The sequence below is a fragment of the Excalfactoria chinensis genome, chromosome 1 (assembly GCF_039878825.1).
Source record: "Excalfactoria chinensis isolate bCotChi1 chromosome 1, bCotChi1.hap2, whole genome shotgun sequence".
Taxonomy (NCBI): Eukaryota; Metazoa; Chordata; class Aves; order Galliformes; family Phasianidae; genus Excalfactoria; species Excalfactoria chinensis.
The window spans coordinates 119,401,544-119,420,587 of record NC_092825.1 but is presented as its reverse complement, the minus strand read 5'-3'; the positions used below and the strand labels follow the sequence as shown (position 1 = coordinate 119,420,587).

The following is a 19,044-nucleotide window of genomic DNA, read 5'->3' as shown; positions in this document are numbered from 1 at the left end:
CAGCTATGCCACTGATTTAGTGCACATCTGTACACGCCTCTCTCAAAACAATGAAAATTTTGAATGTGTTTTTAATAGTTATAATTTCTGAAGAAAACATAATAATTACTGATGAAGAGCTTGTCTTTGTTATTCTTGTTCTGGAATATCTAACATTATAATGTAAGCTATTTGGATTAAAAATATCTTTAAAAGTTGTTTTGAAGTACTTAGAATGCTTTTAGAGTCCACGTAAATACCGACAATAGAATTAAACTTCATAGAAAGAGCTTACCATAATTTGCATAATAATTAAGTGCTTAGAGGAAGTGGTGGCTTGGAATAGCTATGTACGTGTGACTTGAGAGAAGTTAATACTTTGGCAAACTCAAATAGAGTTTTTTATTTTTTTCCCCCCAGAAATGATTAAATAGTGCAAGCTGAGTGCTGCGTATCAAGTATTTTTTTAACGCTGAAAATCTACACGATGATATGAAAATGTTCATAGGCTAAAATGCCTGAGATTACAACCTTATGCACTAACTATGAAGTAGTTATGAAACAAAGAGTAAGCTGTTTTTTTACTCAAGGGGGTAATAAGTCACAGTTAATATTCAACCCTGTACAATATGATGTAGATGCACTTTGCTAGTGAAGTTCAGCTAAAGCTTTATCAGTACTGTATTTTTCTAAAATATTTGCCCGTTCTGTAAGTAAAAATACTAATTAAAGCAATCTTAAAGACTGGTATTTGACTCTTTTTTTGAAAAATACTTCTTAGATTCATTCATTCTTAGAGACAGGTAAGTCTATTGTTCAGAGGAGACCTCTACAGCTCATTTGATTCAACCTCTGCTCAAGCAGAGCCTCCTAAGAGCAGGATGTCCCGGTCCATACCCAAGCAACTTTTGAAGATCTCCAAAGAGGAAGGCTCCACAACCTCCCTGGGGAACTCTTTATTCATAAGCATTTAGAACTAATCTTAAAAAGTACACTTAAGCATCAAACGCTTTCCTTTTAAGTAGTTGTTGGTTTTAGAATTTAGGCATTAAGACTGAAATTTTTGAACTTGCATTTAAGGAAATCACTGTAAGGTGAGTGGCAAAAGAACTCATATCCAACCACTTTATCAGGTTGCAATAAAACATTTATTTTATGAATAAAGTCTTCTGAGAAACTTATAAATAAGTTCTTCACAAAAGTTTCAAGAAAATAAGTTTATTCAGTTTTAGCAGGAGAAGAAAACACAGTAAAAAGTAACCTCTCTTCTGTACAAGATATTTTTAATGGACAAAACATCACAATTCCGTTACAAACATTTCAAATAGCATTTCTAATTGAGAAAGTGCATTCACTGAGTAGTGCAAAAACTTTAATGTTAAAAATAAATAAATAAATGAACATATCAGAGGTAAAATTGCAATGGTTTTCTTTCTTGTGGCTAGTGCTAAGAGTTCAGATCCTTTAAAATGCTTTAAGAAGTAAATTAGATTAGCAATATTGCAAACACTCGATGAGCATGCACAACTGCGATATTAAGTGAGGAATACAGGATAAAATGTTTCATGGTACAACACTGATTAGTCTCTCAAATAGCATTGGAAAAGTCTTCCAAATTTCTATTATTATGGTAACAGAATACCATTTTACCATTGACAATTTAAAGTCCAGTTAGTTCCAAAGGAAAATGGATCAAAAGTTGAATCTTCTTGAACAAGCCAACTACTAGGCAAGTACAATTCTCAATTAGACAGGTTTATACAGGTCTTCTGAATGGAGCTGATACTTTCTTGGCAGAAGATGATGCAATTCCAAATGGGCTTTTTATTTCAATAAACAGAAACTATGACATCAATCTCAGATTTGGGGCAGAATGCCTATAGCTGTGTTTTGAAAGCTGTCAGGTTTTATTTTTTATGCTTTGCCTATTCAAACCAGTTTTCTTTTAGTAAAAATTGTACAGCATCATCAAATCCATTTTGGTACAGTGATTCCATTTTCTCCTGGTTTGGTGGGAACATAGCTTGATTAAGTCTTACTAGGTTGGCCAAAGACAACTGCAAAAGAGAGAGGTGCGAGAAATTAATTTATTAAAGCAACTTTATCTCAGACTTGACTGTGCTGCTATATGTTCTGTCACCTGTTTAAGTTAGCATATTTAAAAACTAGTAAATCACGTATTCAGGCACACTGCTGAAAACCAAGCCAAACTTGTACAAATGGTCTGTATGCATCAATAAATTCACAGCCTCTAAGACAAGCTGACTGTAAAACTGCCCAGTTTCTGAAATGTTTTTAAGTATAGAAACACAGCAGAAACTGCCTCAGACAGTGGTAGCTGACACAAACTATACTTCCACAAAAAAGGAAATACTTTTACCACTTCCTAATGCAATCAACAGTATTTTAGTCATGTACTTTATTTATTCATATTTTGCTACTGAATGCCAAAATAACCTTTGTTATTTGAAAGCAGTATTCAAATTCTGACACCAATAGAAGGAGGATGTTCAATGACAAAACACTGTTCACATTTCAGTCCACATACAGATATATACAGACAACTGTTCCTTTTACATATGATGATGCTGAAAGAAAATCACTCTTGGTTCACATTTTTGCAGTTCTAAAAGCCAAAGGTATTTCAAAAAGAATAGTTAAAAATATTGCCTGAGATTTTACCTAAGTCTGCATTTGGATGACCCTAGAAGCAATGCAATTTATGCTCAAAATTATTCCACTCATCAACTCATTTTCTTCCTCCAGATGCATTAAACACTGGACATAAGCAATAATCAAGAAATTCAAAGAAAGTTATGCATTTATTTTCAGTAAGATAAATAATCTCATTATTTATGACCATTCACCAGGTACTACAATGCTGTGAAAGACTACAAAGATTTAGAAATTGATCCAAATTAGAACATTAAAGAACACTAATTTCACCCAATTTAAGAAAACGTTAAGCAAGGCTTAAGTGAAACTTCAGAAGTATAGCAACTATCGCTAACAGTTTGGTATTATTTTTCCTTTCTAATAAAGTATATTTGACAACAACGGTAGATCTACTGCTATTCAGTACTTGCTTTCAACATGACAAAGGATGCAATACTGTAGTAAAAGTCTGTGAGAAAAAGCCTGAGCAGACAGAAATGTTAAAAATGAAAAGGTCAGTTAAAAATAAATAAATAAATTGGTCTTGGCCTACATAAACATTTCTATAACATCTAACAAAACTTCTGGAAAAGTGTTACAGTCATAGGTTTTAAAATCTTAAAATAAGCTCAACTGAGCAATGAAGTACCAAGTCATTGGATATCAATTCAAATGTAGAACTTAAATATACATTTTAAACTCAGTTAGAACAGCTGATCTGAGTAAGTACGAACAGATGAGATAGTTTCCCTTGAGTATTTTAGAGAAGTAGAGTAGCTGATATGTATAGCAAGTCTACATTATTTAAACTGAATCACCTGCGACATATTTGCTCTATTTTGTACTAGATACAGGCCTTTCAACCTTTCTGGCAAAATTTTTACTGTATTTTTCTTTCCTTTGCATCTCAAGGCAAGCTTACATTTTGTATGCAAAAAAGAAAATGCAAAAAACATTACATAAAGAAAATTATACAAAAAATTAAACACTTAAAATAAGCATAAACTGCTTGACTAACTTTTCTTCTTCTGAAGTTCATAAATAAACAAGCAACTTACCATTATGTCTTGGTTTGCAAATTTAATATACAGATCCACACGTCCCTTATCTTCTGGACAGATATCTAATCGACCACTGAATGGAGAAATCGTAATAGTTCGTCCAAAAGGTAAGATAGGAAGGCCATTGGTAATGCCACCATCAACCCACTTCTACTGCAAAATAAAATTTTCACAATAGCTTAAGTATAATATGATAACAACTGAATGTTTCATCTTCCCTGTCCCTGCCTACTCTACAACACTCTCATGAAAATCTAAAAGTTTTCTCTCAATAAGCAACTTGAAGTATAACAGGCATCAAAATCTTAAGAACAGACAATGCATATAGCATTCAGTTTAGCATTTAACAATGCTAAAACGTATTTATAAGCTTCCCAGACACTTAACTATTTTTAATCGAGTGAATGAATCTTGTTTAATTGATCTAGTAACAAAATGTCCCAGAGAGTTTAAAAATATATATATTTTTTTTCAATGGATAAAGGCAAAAGGTTAGATCATTACTATTACTTATGAAACATGCTACATAACATATACTTTTACAAGCTTTAATCTTTTGCAAGCTAGGAGCTTGGAAACATTCTTTGAAAGGAAAAATGGCTGCACGAGTTAAAACAAATGTGACTTTACATCTCCTAGAATGTCTTGTTCTCTTGCGCACTGAAAAACTGTTCAACACAAAACAGCAATAGCTGGAAAGTAAAGGATAAAGGTGGGAAGGAGCCGGATGCTTACAGTACTTGAGAGGGAGTAGACATCAAGCCAGGTTGGAAAAGACCTTAAAGATCATCAAGTCCAACCACAGCCTAACCATAGTACCCTAACTCTAACAACCCTCTGCTAAATCATATCCCTGAGCACCACATCCAAACGGCTCTTAAACACATCCAGGGATGGCAATTCAACCACCTCCCGTGGTAGTCTATTCCACTGTTTAAAACAACTCTTTCTGTAAAGAAGTGTTTCCTAACATCCAATCTAAACTTACCTTGGTGCAACTTGAAGCCATTTCCCCTTGTCCTGTCACCTGTCATCAGTGAAAAGAAACCAACCCTGCTCTCACTGTAAGCACCTTTCTGGTACTGGAAGAGAGCAACATTGTCTCCCCTCAGCCTCCTCTTCCCCACACTAAAAAGCCCCAGCTTCCCCAGCCTCTCCTCATAGAGCATATTCTCCAAGCCCTTCACAAGCCTCGTTGCCCTTCTCTGGATCTGCTCCAGTACCTCCATGTCTTTTTTGTACTGAGGTGCCCAAAACTGAACACAGTATTCGAGGTGAGGCCTCACCAACGCCAAGTACAGGGTGTCATAGTTTTGTGGTGCTGCTGTCAATATTCCACATTATAACATCATGTGCAGTATGGATCATCCATACTCCAGTTCCGTAGAATGATAGCATCCCGGGTGCTCAGCTCTCGGAGAAGAACTACATATCCCAGAGGACGCCGCGGCCAGAGATAAGTCACGGGAGGAGGACATATATAATCTCGCTCTCAGGCTGGAACTCTCTCTCTCTCTCGGACTCTCAGGGAGTGAGAAGCATTCCTGCCGTGTTGCCTAGACTTCACAGTAGGCCTCTCGGTTTTCGGGAACTCTCTCTCTCTGTTTTGTTCGATTTATTAGCCTCAATCATTATATTCCGATATCATATTTAGTAAAATAAGTTTTCCTCCTTAGATTGCTGCCACTGTTTTATTTTCCCTTCCTTTCCGGGGCCCCGGGAGGGGAGGGAGGGGAGGCCCTACGGGGCGGCTACCCTGTCACGGATACAGGTAAATCTAGGTAACCCGTGATAGAATATTGGTTGAGAATGTGGGCAACGATCCCGCTACCTCTCGCACAGGGGCAGGATGACTAACCTAGTCCTGCTCACCACTCCATTCCTGATACAAGCCAGGATGCCACTTCTCTTCTTGGACACCTGGGCACACTGCTGGCTCATATTCAGCCAACTGCCCATCAGTAATATTAAATGAATATATATATATAATATATAATATGTAATATATTATATATATATTTATATATATGTGTGTTCAGTGTTCATATGTGTTCAGTGAACTTATCATGTTCTGAACACTACTGCAACACACACATAGGCAGAAGTACTCAAGCAGAATAGGAGATGTCAAGACTTCCCTTATAACTCTCTGTACTACATAGAAAAGCAGAATGACAGTTCTTTAAGTTGCAATGATCATTTTGGCATCGGTAATGCAACTTGTCAGTAGATGCATCTGTTCTAAGAGAGGCTTTTTCTCTTGACAAATGTTTGGCATTATGTTTATGAAATCGCTTCAGACTCAGCATCCTCAATTTTTGAAACAATGTATGAACGAACTCATGGCATCTTTCATGTTACCCTGCAATGTCAGTAGAAACAATAAATATTATAGAGAATAAAGTCCTGCAATTCCTAACTGACATCCTCTGAGATCAGACAATTAAATCATAAATGAAGGGTGTTACTGGAAAATTTATAAAAAATAAAATACTTAAACACAGTGAAACTGTACCTCTCCCTTATACTCGACTGGCTTCATTCCAGCATATACTGGTACAAAACTACTTGCTAGCAGGACCTAAATAAAAGAAAGAAGGAGTGGAGAAGAAGAGTGAAGAAAAGGCAATCAAGTAATTCTGCATCAATGAATATTTTTTTGCCTATATCCAGAACATTAAACATTATAAACAGTCTGAAAATTCACTTATGCACATCTATCATTAGTTCAATATGTTATATTTAATATATTCAGGTATTAACAAATTGCTACTTGTTCTTTTGCTAGCTACACAGCTGTCTAGAGCAGTTCTCAAATTTGTTTTAGACTAGGACACCTCTTCTGCTATGTACAGAATTGCACATTCATACACCTGTCTATCCATTCCTAACAGTATCTATGAATCTGTGCATGTGCATCTCTGCATATGCACATGTACCGAATGATTTACCTGTGTAAGGAATCTGTATATAGCTACATATTTCAGATATGTCAGATGTGTCAAATATTTCAGTACAGGTAAATCTAGCATGAGGGTGAATGAGAAACAGATCTTGGGAACACAAACAGCTTACAGACATGCAAAATGGCAAAATGCCATCAGGTCTAAAAAAGCAAATAATTCACAGAGATTATGGAAAAAATCTCCAAGTTTGTTGCTTGTTCTTTTTTTTTTTTTCTTTTTTTTTTTTTCTTCTCTAGAATTGTATTTATTTTTACAACAAATTAAGCTCCTTTCATTGTTAAACACTTTTTCTCCCAATATAAATTTGAATTAAGGTTTTACCTCACACTTTTTCTTGCCTATTTCTATTCCCAGTGATCTAAAGCACCAAATAATTGCCTGAGCTTAAACACAAAGTTTTGTCTTCTACTTATGAAATTATCTAGCAACAGGCCCTTTTTCTGACAAAACAATTTCTGCTAAAATACAAGCAATTATTAGAAGGAACATTTCTTTTACACGCACATGAATTCCTCCTACCATTTCATAAAGCAGTTTACATTTACAATCTCAATCTAGATTTTTTAAAATGGTATTCAAAAGAGAAGTGATATCCTATAATGGTTAGAATATACTATGTGTGATAGTTAATATGGCAGTATGTCTATTCCCCACATGGTACTGGGGTTTGTTTGTTTATTTTCAAGACAGGAATTCCTTTTGTTCACTTTCTCTTGTGATTGAACTTAAGTGAATATCAGTGAATCAAAAGACACAAAAAGATTTGCAGATTATAAAACTTGAAGATAATTTGTTTTATTCTCACCTACTAAGCAATCAACCATTAAGTGGTAATTAACAGTTATCCTGCTATCTTTTAAAAGGCCTTACCTACAATGTAATACTTCTGAAACGAAAGAGACAGATTAAACATAAATTTTAGCCAAGTCTCCAAAACTTCAGTATCAAATTCTGCCTGTTGCTTATCTACATAGCAGCACTATGTAGATATAAGTGACTACTTGACTAAAATATTTGTTACACATATAATAATAACCCTCTTATGCACTGAAGAAAGTCATGTACTTACATTTAAAGCAGAACTATGCAAAGTCATTACCTTAATGAGGTCCTCCCTTGAGGCAAAATTTGAAAACAAGTAATTTTTCCCATTTCTCACATTAGTAACAGACACATAGAGCCGATTCTCAGCTATCTCATGAGCATTAGAAGGAAGAATAGATTCTATGCCTTCCCTAGAATAAAGAAAGTATTATTCACCATGTAAAAATCTTACAAGCACACTGAGGGTAAAGCACTCCATAGTATGAAAAAAATATATGCTTTACTCTCCATTTTCATTTAGAGTGTCATACAAAAATGATTTAACAGATGCTTTAAGATAGGTACCTAAGTCTTTTCATAAAATCATAACCAGGAGTTACTGCACCAAAGTCCAATTTTCTGACTTCTTCTGCAAATTCATAGGTAAACTGCTGACATTTCTGAAAATTAAAATATTCACCATTAAAGATGCTTTCAGTATATTTTCATTACAGACAGTAAGTTCAACTGTGGTACCTAAAACATACTAACAGCTAAATCTTTAATCAAGAACAACGAACAAGGACAGACTAAGATATTTTTCCATGTGCAAGCAGTTTTCATCAAGATACGTTTAACAGTTGATCCTATCATACAAACTAATAGGTAAGAAAACATATACAACAAGATTCTTAATTAGTTAATAACAAACATATTTAAAAGGAAAAACAAACAACCAAAATAAAACCAAAAAGCCAAACCTCCCAACAATACCATTCCATCAACTGAGAAAAGCTAAAGGCTACTTCTCTAAGTATTACTATTGCTCAATAATCAGTTCTCTGGATCACGTCATTACCAAAAATGATGATTTGTATTCCAAGTATGAAGCCACCTTCTATGTTAAGGACTACTTTTGTACTAAAACCAGACATAAGTATCTTAAGATAGATGTAATCATTAAAAACATCGTAAATTCTCCTTGATAAAAAAATAAAAATTATTAACACACCTTTAATAAATAAAATAATATGTTTACTACAACTGGTGGAAGACAAATGAACAAAAGACAGCTGCAGAAAACCTGGCTATAGATTCTACAGCCAGAAAAGCTCTCTTTCTTAAGCTGAAATGTTTAGTTTTAGTTATTGTGAAAAAATAGCTTGAAGTATGCACCATAACTCCAAACGCAAGTAAAAAGAATATTAAGTGTTTATTTTTTAGCAAGAAAAAAAAAAAAAGATTCCCAAACCTTCTAAATGCAAAAGACTTGCTATTCAGTATCACTTTTCCCTTATTATTCCTATTCCATGCAGACTATATAACTTCAGAGACTTAGGAAAAACCTAAAATTCAATCTTTCCCAACATTTTATAACTGGTACTCAAAAAACATTCTGTACTTACACGTACCTATCTAAACATTTTATTTTTTTTTAACTGCCTACAAATAGTTTGGGGTTCTTGGCTTACTAGCTTATTGAATGAAGAAATATATTGATAGTAACAGAGTAAGTGATTGACATGACTGGAGAAAATAAAGAACAGTGAGTACGTGGAAGAAGAAGCAGGACAAAACCTGGGTGGAAGATCAGGAACAAGTTGGTTGGAGCAGTTCATTTCCCTTAAATCACTTGTACTATCCTACATACAAGTGCAACAGAGCACTTGTCTAAGCAAAATGCAGAGCTTGAGATCTTACACCTACTTTCTAAATGGTCTGCTAGTAAATGTATCAAAAATACTAGTGAAAATTAAGAGTTCCATATCTCTTAAAGCAGTGACAACTTATTCATTACAGGTAGGTAATTTTCACTTCCATCCTAGACAGTATTTCATTCACCATTGCCAGGCCAATTCAAATATATAAGACCAGTTACATGCCCTAGGCTTTCAGTTTATTCCAAGGCTTCTGTAGTCAACCCACAGGAAAGAAGCACGTTCAGACAGTGACTCAAATCCTCAGCACCTCAGCCTCTCTCTAAAGGGACAGAAGAAATCCCCAAACTGCTACAGATTATAGAAGCACCTCATAACTAGGATCGTTAGATCTAAAATGCCTCAATAAAGTAACTGAAGTGACAGGGAGGTAAAAGGGAGTTGGACAACTACAAACCTAAGTGAATGATACAAAACTACTTTCTGTATTATAAATGCTAAGAACAGATCATATTCCTAGACTCTCAATCCTTGCTGTCAAAAGGCATGTCTCCTTGAAGCTATGAATTATTGATAATTTTTAATGTCAGAAGCTTTAAACAATGCATCTAAATTTCAAATAGTGACTGAGAACATATTTAGAAATGGTAACTGCTTCTATTGATTTAAGTAAACTTGACATCTAACATGATCGCACACTTCTGAAAGAAACAGGTACTCATCTGTAATTCTATAAGCCTTCATATATTTGAAAATCCGTCCTTACAATTCTGAAGTCCCATGCTTTTTTCAACACTGACAAAAATCCAAGGTACTACAGAAAGATATTTGCAAGCTGTTATATTTTAACAATAGTCAAGACAAGAAATCTTCAGTATTACATTCTTTTCTAGTTCGTAAAAGTTTGTATTAGAGCTCTGAGAATAGACAACTGATAAAGTACCAGATACAGCTTATTTAACACAGCTATCAGTCCAAAAAAAGAAAAGAAAACCTATCTGGAAATATAAGCCTGACATCAGATACTTCAACAATTACAAATGAAAACACTAATGTAAAAATTATTCTGATATGAACATTTTGTAGAAATTTCAATACAAATAGAATATTAAAATGAAGTACCTTCTACTCACTATACAACACTGTCCTTATTTACAAGCTATAAGAGTTAGGAAATATTTCTGATTAACTCAGAAAGAGTTCACAAATTTACATTTAAGAAATGTAGTAGAATGACTTAAAAGTTATTAAGAAAATTAGAAAGGATAAGAAGTTCAACACATTGTTCAGCTTAAGCTAAAATAATGTTGTCAGGGCAAAACCCAACACAATATAAACTAAATTCCCATAATCAAAAACTCTTCTCATATTTTAACTTAAAAACAATTTTTGTTAAGTTGAATCAGATTAGAAACAAAGGTTTTGCCTAGAAAAAAAATTAAAAACATTTCATTGAGCTTTAAAAAAAAAGAAAAAAAAAGAAAAAAAAAAAGAAAAAAAGCTAGCTCCTGCACTTACCATACAAGATATTAGGGGCAGAGGTAAGTATTACACCAAGCAAAACTTAGCCTTTCTTCACAGCTGGGTGTTCCAGCCCTCTGATATTTGTTGTGGCCCTCTTCTAGATCTTTTCTAACTGGTCTTCATCTCTCTTGTACTGGGGACCCCAGAACTGGATACAATACTCCAGGTGGGGTCTCGGAAGAGCAGGAGGACAAATAATCTCCTTCCTGACCACACGTCTTTTTATGTCAGCCTGAAACACATCTGGTTTTCTGGGCTGCATGCACACATGCTGGCTCATCACAGCTTCTTCATCCACCAGTACTGCACAGTCCTTCTCTGAAAGATGCGCCCCATCAGACCTTTGTCTCTAGCCTAAAAACTGCACCACTTCATCTCAGTGTCAAGTTTGCCAAGTGTGCGCTTAATTCCATTATCGATGACACCGATAAAGATATCAAGTAGAAGTGGTCCCAGTACAGACCCTTGAGGGACAGCACTCATTACTGTTTTCCACTTGGACACTGAACTGTGTAACTCTCTGGCTGCACCTATTCAGTCAATTCTTTATCCATTTAACAGTCCATCCATCAAACATATCCCTGCAATTTAGCGGCAAGAATGCTACGAGAATCTGTATTAAAGGCCTTACAGCAGGCCTAACAACTACGTGACATGTTAGAATAAAAGTTTGTGAGAATTAACTCTCCCCTAGCATATATTGCAGATACTACAATTAAGTCCTAAACTGTACTGAGTCTAAAGCATGTCCTATCTAAAGTTGTCTAATCAAGAAAAAGCAAGGAGCCTGTGAAAATTAGAGCCTGTGTGTGGTGTTCTGGCAATAAGGATAAAGTCATTCACCATTTTCATATCTTTCCACAAAGGACAGTGCTACACATTCGCTTAACAGTCTGCCTCTAGACAAGAAAACGATAATCAACTTTGTAATGTACAACGATTAAGTAAAACACAGATACATTTTGATACACCTGGTTGCATGCAACTCAACATTCAGACACATGAAGTTTGCATTTACATAGCTTAAATACACAGTCCACATAATTTTATACCATAAACTGAGCACTAGCTATTGTATAAATACTTGGGTTTTGTCCATGCATCACAGATTTTGCTAATGAAAACATACAGGAGAACTGCTCCTTTACAAAAAGCAAGGTGAAGATGAAAAATTAAGGATTCCTCTACAATTAAAATTTTTAAACTTAAATATTTTAAAACAATCTTTGAAAATGATTATGTCCTACAGCTACGAGTTTATAAATTTACCTCTATATTTTCTGGTACTGCTAATAAAACAGTGGCAGCCAGGGATCCCGCAGAAGCTCCTGCAAAATCTTTCACAACTTTCAGTAACTTCTTACCATGCCTGTAAAGAGCAGCTGCTGCCCCCAAGTGGTAAATACCCAGAAACCCACACGATGCAAATGACAGATTGACATGTTTCATTTTTGCTGTGGAAATAAAATTTTGCAGTCAGGAAGAGGATCAGTTAATTTTTATCTTACAACTATGACTCTGGGAAAAGAATACATAACATACATATAATATCTATGTTAAAAAAATGGCTACTTTAGAGTAGCAAGCACTTTTGACTAACCAATATATCAAATTATTAGCTGTTTGAGCTTAGCATCTGCAAAACCAAGAGGGATCATTCTAAAATGCTCCTTAGCACAAATTTCTTTTTTCAATCAGAACACAAAAGTATGTTTCTATATACAACATAACTGCACATTTTCATCCATCTCATCAAAGAAATACAGATGTAGTGACTTAAAAGTGTTAACAGTGATGCTGGAACACTAAATATCATCATGCTTCCATTATGCATACAGCCTTGAATCTAACAGAATTCTCTAGGGAAACAATTTTTGCCTTTCATCTCTAGAACTCATTTACTTACTAGCACTAGCATTCAGTAAGAGATAATTCCTATATAAAGTTATTTCTTATTTAGAAAAGAAAAAGGCACAACACATCACCGTTACTTTTAAAAAATATAAAAACTCTGAGGCAAAATAAATACAAAGCAAAAGTTTGCTCACAAAATGCATGAATGCAATCGGAAGGTATTAAGCACGGTAAAAAAGAAAAAAGGAAGCACAGAACTTGGATTGTTAGGTGTGATTTAAAATAAACCAGATATTTATGAAGCCATGTATTCTATTAGCTCTTCTGCTTCTGCAAATGACTACAAAAATGAGAGCAAGATATTCTCCATTATATTACACAGATACACTTAATACTGAATTAAAATATAAAATTATCATATCTGGGTACAGATCAGTAAGAATGGGACTGAATACTCAGGAGTATACCTGATTTCTCTGGTCTGTGGTGGCATAGCTGATGAAACATTTCTTTTGGAATTTACTTAAAGACAATACAGTGACAGTTCTCATGAAGGTTTGCAGACATATAGCAACAGATTTTTATTTAAGTTGCCTCTTCAGCTCAGCAATGAAAGGAGTGGGAAAGCAGCAGCTTTCTAAACCACAGGATGAGGATACATGCTAAACTACTACTTTCCATATACTATGATTAAAATCAGATCATTAATGGGTTCCTCTGCCTAAATGGAAAGATTACTATTTCTGTTACAAAATGAGAGATCTCATGGCATCAGGCCATATCATTTTCTTTTTTAGAAGAAATTCATTCTAATAAACCACACTATCATAAGGTAGTTTATCAACTTATTAACCATGTTTTATCCCCCTTTAAATACAAAACACTTCCACATCCATTAACAAGGATGAATACCACAAAACAAATGCGTACACATACATACAAATGAAACCACAAGAAGAAACCCGTAAGAAAGCAGTTATCCTACAAATATGATTCAGATGAATAAAAATCGTGGTTCTATAAGAAACTATCTGTTTGACTGATGTAGTTAAGCTATGTTGTTTCACCTTGCAAAGTATTCTATAAAAGGAAAAGATGAGATGTATTAGATGAATGTCCTGTAAAATCAGAGAAGGGAAACCAACAAACCCACTTTTGTAGAACGTAAATTGACTCATTTGTTTTGATCCTTACAAATTTTTCATGGCAGTACTCGATTTGCAAGTTAGAATGGCGCATTTGAAGGGCAGTGAGATTCAAAAATTCTTTTCCTTTCACGATTTGGTGAATCACTGCTCTTTGATCAAAAAGAACAGTAGGATTATTACAAGAGATGTGTGGAGGAATGTAATCAAGAGTACAGTATGATTATTCCCTGCAATTTTCAAACAGAGCACCACAAATGCGAACACTATCAATCCAGACACAGACCATTTTTTCATCTGACTGAGTAAACAGCAGAAAACTTGTTGTCTTAGAAGTGGTATGACATGCAAGACTTCAGAATGAATACTCTTTGATTGTTTAATGGAAGTTCTTTATCTCTGAGATATTAACAATTAACTAAAAAATTATCATGTGGATATGCTGTTAAGAATAACATCAAGTGCAACTTAAAAGAAGAACAAATACATTTCAGCATAGCTCTGGACAGCGCATACACTGCAGAAATATACAGGACAAAGCAAATGTAGTAGCTACTGCTGTCCAAAAACATTTCATCTCACGTGACTGACAAACTACAAAACATTTTAACTGGCAAAAGTGATAGGCATACAAGAAATAAAATATAAGAGCAGATAAATACAAAAAACTGGGACACCGGGACTGCTAGAACTCCCAACTTCACAGATAATGCAGAAGCATTCAGGAATAAGTATAACCACAAAAACTGTTTTTTAAAGGATTCTCACGTCTGCAAAAAGAATTAATTGGTGATGAGATAAATATCTGGAAGGGAATCACCTCTATACTCAGTTGCACCTCAATCATTTGTATCTCAAGAAAGACATGTAAGGAGACGTGCTTGTACTGCAGAACTATGTTATGTTACAACATAGCGTTTAGTGATTACTGTTTTCCTAGTTGCCATAAATATGAAATACTTTGTCATACTTTTGTTTCCTGAGCAATCTAATTACATAAACATTCTATGATCTCAGACCCTTAACCAGTTGTAACTACCTCTTTGTCAGCCCGTTTCTAAACAAAAGCTGCAAATGCCCAAAGCAACTGACTAGAAAGCCTTTAGAAACAAAAATTAAATATACATAGAATGGGAATGACTAAGCACCCTGAAGCACACGAGTACTTTGAGTTATTATGTATGACGCACATCAGGACATCTGAAAATTTGTTATTAGGAATGAGAAAGAAAGCAAAGGTATGGAAAGAACTATTCAGCTAAGCAGCATTGCTAAAATAAAGGTCACATTTGTAACTACTGAGGGAGATGATAACCTGAAATTTAGGCAAATTAAAAATCATTACTCACATGTTTAACACTTCTTAATGTATATAAAAGGGGGAAAAAAGTGCTCACTAGTGCCATATGCCATTAATAGCCTTCAGTAAATACTCAATAAATTGTTTTCTGAGCCAAAAATAGGCTCGCAGAAAATGATAGCCCACTCAACAATCTGCACTCTAATTAAGAGTTACAGTGATTGTCAGAAGAATGCAAACCTAAGTTTTGCATACATCCAGTAACAGTGAATAGGTACTATAGAAGTCTGAACAGATGGAAAAAAAAGAAACGTAATAATTTTGAAAATTGATACATTATTTCAGTAGATATTAAGATTCCTTGGTTAATTATACTAGTCTCTGCAACCTATAAAAGTTGTGTATAATTCCCTTAAAATAAGAAATTAAATAAAACACACGATGACAGACTTTCAAGTTCATTATTTAGATCATCTTGACCATTAACACAAGATATCTAGAAAAGATGGGAAAAGCTGGCTTCTTAAGATAATAAAAAAAAAATTCAATACCTTCTAATGTGTGTTGTCTTCCATCATATTCTCCAGAGGGACTATTTCCAGATGTTCTTTTAGTTCCTTCTGCACTAATAGCAACTGCAGCAGCTATTTCTGGTTGGTTTTCATTTATTTTGGAAGCCTACAATATTACAATCAAACTTTACTATTTAGAAGCAAAATAAAGAGTACATATAAAGGGAAGAAGAAATAAAATAATAAAATAAAATAAAGCTTATTTAACCTTATATAGACCTAAATATTCTATTAAAATAGTTATAAACCCTTCTGAAAGGATTTCCCATAACTCCTTAGCCCCTTGAAACTATTTGAAACCACAAAGTTAGACTATTTATAAGCTATGTGCAGCAATTTGGAATGGTCAAATCACTAAGATAAGCCTTAATTTCATGTCCTTTCCCACTAGTTCTGTTTATATCCATAGATATATTTAATAATCAAATTCATGCATTTTTATCTACTCTTCCCAATCTGGTAAGCACAGACTTTTTTCCTGTCTGCAGAACACTGAATTAGTAAAGACAATTTTCCAGAGAACTCTGCTCCTATTCTTCACTAAATGGCTTTCACCAGCCATTAATTCTGTCAGTTATCATTCCATACTGCCTGGATTGTAACTTGAAACAAGTTAAATTTTCACCTCTGCTTATAACTACAGGACACAAACACAAAAAAAATCATACTACAACACTAGTTCTTCTGAAACTTCCTGCTGCCTGCAGCTTCATCTTTACTTATGAAAGGAATCTTCATTTCACAGAGATGCCTCTTATTGGCATCAAAAGATATCTGTGATTAAAAAGACACTCAGGCAAGTAGGTTATTAAGAAAGTGATACCAACACCATATTGATGCTTATCACATATATCTAGAATGCTATGGAAGTAAATACTCACCTGTCGTTTAGCTCTGTCATATGGTGCTCTTGGGGCACAATAGTTTAGAATTCCAGTCCAGAACTCATGTTTTTTTGGAAGAATGGAACTACACAATCTACCTTCTTTCAACTCAAGTAATTGTATTTGTGCAGTACAGAGACTTCTGGCAGTCCACATTTTCTTAAAACCTCTGGATCCAGACGATGGCACCCTCAGAAGATGTTTTACAACAGATTTACTAATTATCAACAGATGAGCTGCTTGGACACCATAAAATTACACTGTAGAATTTTCTTCAAGGTAACCTGTTTAAAAATATGAAGAAGATAAAAATAAAGAAGCAATTGAAAGGTCTTACACCAATGCCCTGATCCTGTAACAAGGCTACCCTCACAGCCCTCACACTTAGCTTTCAAGGGATCACAACCTAAAACACAGATGCCTTACAAGTTCATTTGTAAGACAGAAATGTCTGCAAGAAGAACCCCTTCTGAGTAGATCCTTTTCTCTCTCTCTGCATCTACCTAGCACTGTGCTATCCACCACCACTAACTCAACTGTTCATTTCAAGAGCAGGAAGAGCTAAAATTGCTAAGCCAGAGAACACACAAACATAACCTTCCTTATAATTAACATGAACATGTCATTCGTACAGCCTCAGCTAAAAAATAAAGGACTGTTCCAGTGACTTCAGACCTGTTCTCAAAACAAACAGGGAGTGATGTCAGAGCCCAGTTAAGAATTGCACAGGCTTTCTGGTCGACCTTGTAATTTTCGGGGCTGCATATCAAAAAGGTTACACATACCCAAACCTCAAAGCCTGGTTTACATCCATTAAGACTTTGACCATCCAGGATAAATATATGGACATGGCATGAAAAATAAATCAGCCCACTGCTTTGACTACCTGGGCAACGTGGTGTCAAGAAGCCAAATAACGCTGAAACAGTGAAGTACTATTTTTAAACAGAATAAATGCAGATAGCCAAGCGGCAGCGCACATGACCACAACGCCGACAGCAGTCGCCAAGCCGTTTAAGCTTGCAGACTTGAGACAGAAGGCCGACGTTTTAGCAGGCCAACTCCTTCCCAATTGTAAAGCAAACTCCTCCGTTTTCCTGGTTTCCCGGCCGCCACACGGCAGCAGCGCCCAACCCACAGACCGGCCCCACTCCTCCCCTCTCCCTACCGCCGCCAGCTCCAGCCCGGAGCCCGGAGGCAGCCGGATCCGCACACACAACCGAACCCGACCCACCCCCGCCGCGCAGCCTCCTCCCGCTCCAAATCCCGCGAGATTACCGAGTTCCGCGCGCGGGCGGGCGGGCGGGCGGTAACCATGGCAATGGCTCCGCGCCACCGCCCGTGTGCTGCGTGTGCTGGCGAGAGCGGCGCGGCTCCCTGGCACAGGCAGTTCCACAGATTATGCAGATAATAGGCGTACATTCTTTACACGGATCGTTTTGACCCTCATGCCTCACCAACAGGCGCATATTTGTACTAGCTTTATCTTTTCTAAAGTAGGATATGGTAAAATATAAGTTGATTGGGCGATTTCTACATGGGATCAACACATAGAGTGTATATTTTCTTGTGTGGGGGCTACAGACCCTGTGGTGACATAACCCGCTGTCATATACTTGCCAATGTATAATGAAAATAAATCAGCGGAATTTAGACAGGGAGAAAAAGTATCATTTAAAAAAGTAGATCACAGGAAAATAACATCTTGTGTGATGTATGTTTGCAATAATCAGCAGCTACTCGACATTATCAGGCCATTAGGTATTCAGACAAATGCATGGCCATGAGCCTGGACACTGGGAGATATCAATTTGCACACTGCTCTTCTATATGAGGAAAAGATATATTTGGTATGACACAAGCTTGCAAAACAGCATTTAGAAAACGTCTCTGGAAGTGTATCTTCTTGTTTACTAGAGTCCTTGGAACTGCTTGCTGTGAATCTAAATCAGTCACCTTGGATTATTTTTTGTTTTGTTTTTTTTTTTTTTTTTTCTGTGCAATAGCTAGTGCACATTCTCGACCTATAAATTTAAATTCTGATTCTGTGGAATCCTAATTATCCATCTCATTAGAAAAACATGGACATTCCTAAGTGAAAATGTCCAGCTTTCACCAAAAGACAGATTTATGGTGTTTTCACATGAATGTTGATCTATAGAAGAGTATTTAAAAAGGAGAAAATTCCATGCAATTGATGGAAGTTATGCTAAAATCTTTGTGCATAAAGCATTATTTTATTTTCCTTTTATTAAGAAATTAATTTATTATCCTCAGTAAGTTTGCAGATGACACCAAATTGGGAGGGACTGTTGATCTGCCTGAGGGGAAAAGGGCACTACAGAGGGACCTGGATAGACTGGATTGATGGGCCAAAGTGAACTCTGTGAGTCTCAGTATGGCCAAGTGACAGATCCTGTGTT

At 35.6% G+C, this 19,044-nt stretch overlaps 1 protein-coding gene across 3 annotated transcripts; it reads right to left on the bottom strand.

The window, feature by feature from the left end:
* Nucleotides 1–1,109: 1,109 nt before the first annotated feature.
* On the bottom strand, nucleotides 1,110–17,881 carry PNPLA4 (patatin like domain 4, phospholipase and triacylglycerol lipase). 3 transcript variants are annotated; one of them, XM_072348919.1, is made up of 9 exons: nucleotides 17,790–17,881; nucleotides 16,619–16,905; nucleotides 15,717–15,843; nucleotides 12,136–12,320; nucleotides 8,051–8,145; nucleotides 7,761–7,896; nucleotides 6,211–6,276; nucleotides 3,693–3,845; nucleotides 1,110–2,036 (listed from the first exon to the last, which is right to left on the bottom strand). In XM_072348919.1, the coding sequence occupies exons 2-9, from the start codon at nucleotides 16,775–16,777 to the stop codon at nucleotides 1,905–1,907; spliced, it is 1,053 nt and encodes a 350-aa protein (XP_072205020.1). In that variant the 5' UTR covers nucleotides 16,778–16,905; nucleotides 17,790–17,881; the 3' UTR covers nucleotides 1,110–1,904. The 3 variants fall into 3 exon arrangements, with proteins under 3 accessions (XP_072205020.1, XP_072205038.1, XP_072205029.1); XM_072348937.1 differs by having other exon boundaries at nucleotides 17,856–17,878; XM_072348928.1 differs by lacking the exon at nucleotides 17,790–17,881 and adding an exon at nucleotides 17,508–17,780.
* Between the last annotated feature and the right edge of the window lie 1,163 nt (nucleotides 17,882–19,044).